Source organism: Saccostrea echinata, unplaced genomic scaffold (genome assembly GCF_033153115.1).
Source record: "Saccostrea echinata isolate AGI-Se365-2 ecotype Australia unplaced genomic scaffold, CSIRO_AGI_Sech_v1 ptg000029l, whole genome shotgun sequence".
Classification (NCBI taxonomy): domain Eukaryota; kingdom Metazoa; phylum Mollusca; class Bivalvia; order Ostreida; family Ostreidae; genus Saccostrea; species Saccostrea echinata.
The window spans coordinates 13,049,958-13,052,500 of NW_026889778.1; the positions used below are offsets into that span (position 1 = coordinate 13,049,958).

General features: G+C 32.5%; 1 protein-coding gene across 1 annotated transcript in view; it reads right to left on the bottom strand.

Annotated features, from left to right (window-relative positions):
- Positions 1 to 462: 462 nt before the first annotated feature.
- Positions 463 to 2,543, bottom strand: part of LOC133194995 (ficolin-1-like) — a 12,633-nt gene continuing 10,552 nt past the window's right edge. Inside the window, exon 6 of the mRNA XM_061330884.1 lies at positions 463 to 719. Coding sequence (XP_061186868.1) covers positions 463 to 719 — 257 coding nt within the window. The remainder of the gene's footprint in view (positions 720 to 2,543) is intronic.

Consider the following 2,543-nt stretch of genomic DNA (forward strand, 5'->3'; position numbering starts at 1 on the left):
AAGAACTTTCATAAACAAAACATTTCAATTATGTAACTAGAATGTTACAAAAAGACAATACCTTGTTTAAGCATAAGGCAAACATAACATCATCAATTAGGCTTGAATCTTGTTTTTACTCACATATACCAGAGAAAGGTATTTTTTACACTTTTAATTGAACTGGGACCTAAAATTTCGATAATTTTTGTTTAATGCAGTAATTCTTTACACAAATCTATTTACCCTGATAAATTTTATTTTCTAACCAGAAACCAGTCTAATATTTATGAAAAGAAACAAATATATTTAAAATTCTGTTCGATTGTAAGTATGGTTTGTAAAACTGAAATATAAGCAAAATGGTGTTTTCAAAAGAACTTAAAAGCTCTCCAAATAAAAATCAAAATTTAAAAAAAAAAAAAATTCTTAAACGTCGTACCATCTCAGATGGTAAACACCGTATAAAAGTGTAAATAATGGTCAGGCTCGTCGAAGCATCATCCGGGTTTTAGACAAAGAAGTTGTCCATCCTTTGAAGAAATACCAGCTAATTCCTTGTCCATGATTGTTATTACCGTATTCACCATTGAGGTTTGACATATGTCCGTCGTGATACCACCAGGCTCCTCGCCACAGTTCTGCATTATTATATGCCGGTTGGGCGTCATTATCATTATCAAATGTGGAAAACTGCGCATCATTGATGCAGAGCTGATGTGTACACGAAATCCCGTCTCCTGCAAATAGAAGGAAATATATATATTTTTGAGGTACAGTTAAAGTGAGTTATGTTTTTATCAATTTGTTTTTCTAAAGTGTTGTAAAAAGTAGGCAAATTTCCCTACAAGACTCTCCGATTTGCTTAAGTTTTCATGAGATATATGTCAATATTTTAGTAGTTTAACTGTTTTCCTTCTGATAAATGTCTTTGTTCTTTTCAGGACAATACCGTGCCTTTTGAACCTGTTTAGTAAATGTGCTATCGCACGATCTATCTAGTTAATGTGTAACCTTTTGATGTACGACCGAATGTGTATGTGTAGTTTTAGCGCCATATTGAATAAACATGTGCATTTGAATATTTAACGAACCAAGCCATCCAAACAAAATCCTTCTCAAAATGGAACTTTTCAATGAGGATATAATCAGCATATCTCCTTTCCTACATAAGCATTTCTTGTTCTCCTCTTTCTTACAGATACAGAATTAAATTTAATCGTAATTGCAATAAGATGTACTATTTAAAATCATAAAGTTTCTATTACTGATACATTGCACAAAATCGATATTTATTTACCTACATGAGTTCAAATAAGAAGATGCAAACCAAAAAAAAAAATATACGTTTAACCAGTTCTCGTTTGCCACATGCGTTTTATTATCTAATCATTGGGGGGGGAAGTATGAGCAAGCTTGAAATTGTAAATCTAAAATACTATAAAAGTATTACATTAGACTTTGAATTCATTTTAGCGCCTTGGCGGGAAAAAAACCTACCGCAAAATCAAGTACATGTGCCAAATATTTTTTCTATACGATATATTTTTGTCTATCATATTTAGTAACGCGCTAAATAAAATCTTCGCCAACTCGCTGAAATATATATTTCTGCCAAATATCGTATAGATCTTACATTTAATGATCCTCTTGTCCGTAACAAGCTAAAATATAATACATTTACAGTAATTGCACAATGCTTGAATTTTAAAGCTGAATACAGGATATATATTTTGTATACAATAGGAAGCCTTCAAATTTTCAGATTAATAAATTCATGCGGGATTTGGACACCTTTTTCTTTAAATAGTCGTTAGCACTAGAGAAGTTTAGAAATGGGACGTCAATAATTCCTGGGAGAAATGTCTATGGCTGTAAACGTAAAAATGTTAATCATCTCTCAAAGGATGTCATACTTCAAATCATCCTTTTAATTGAATCTTATTTACATGTACTTAATTTATGATTTGTGTTATAACACTGCGAAATCATGTAACCTTTATTCAAAATAAATTAACCGAGTGTAAATTTCTCTGCCATATTTTTTTTTTCAAAAAGAATTGTTTAATCCTAAGTAAATAAATGAATTAATAAATAAAACAAAAATCTTTTAAATGGGCAAATTTCTCTGCATTTCAATTTACCAAGCGACTTACTTCCCTCTTCGAATGGATCTCTGAAGATGAATACGAAGCAAAGGCATGTAGTTAAAGCAGAACACGCTTTGTAAAAGGAATTTGTCCGCCGTATTCGAGTATTCACTCGCTATATCCGAGGACCCCTATACAAAGCCTCTCACTTAGTCACTGTTCACTGTAATCAGTCATCACCAGTGTAGGCGAATGCATGCTACACAGCACTCGGTAGCCACAAAAAATTACTGTGTACTTCATCTAATGTAAGAGAGTAAGATATCGAAGAAACTTACGACAGCTGCACAGGTCAGTGCAGAGTACAAACAAACACAAATACACCTAACTGCAATAAAACATAAACAAAGGTAATGTAAGATAACCAGCACGAAAAGTGTCGCCATTCCACGCCGATACCCGTGACAATAAAGC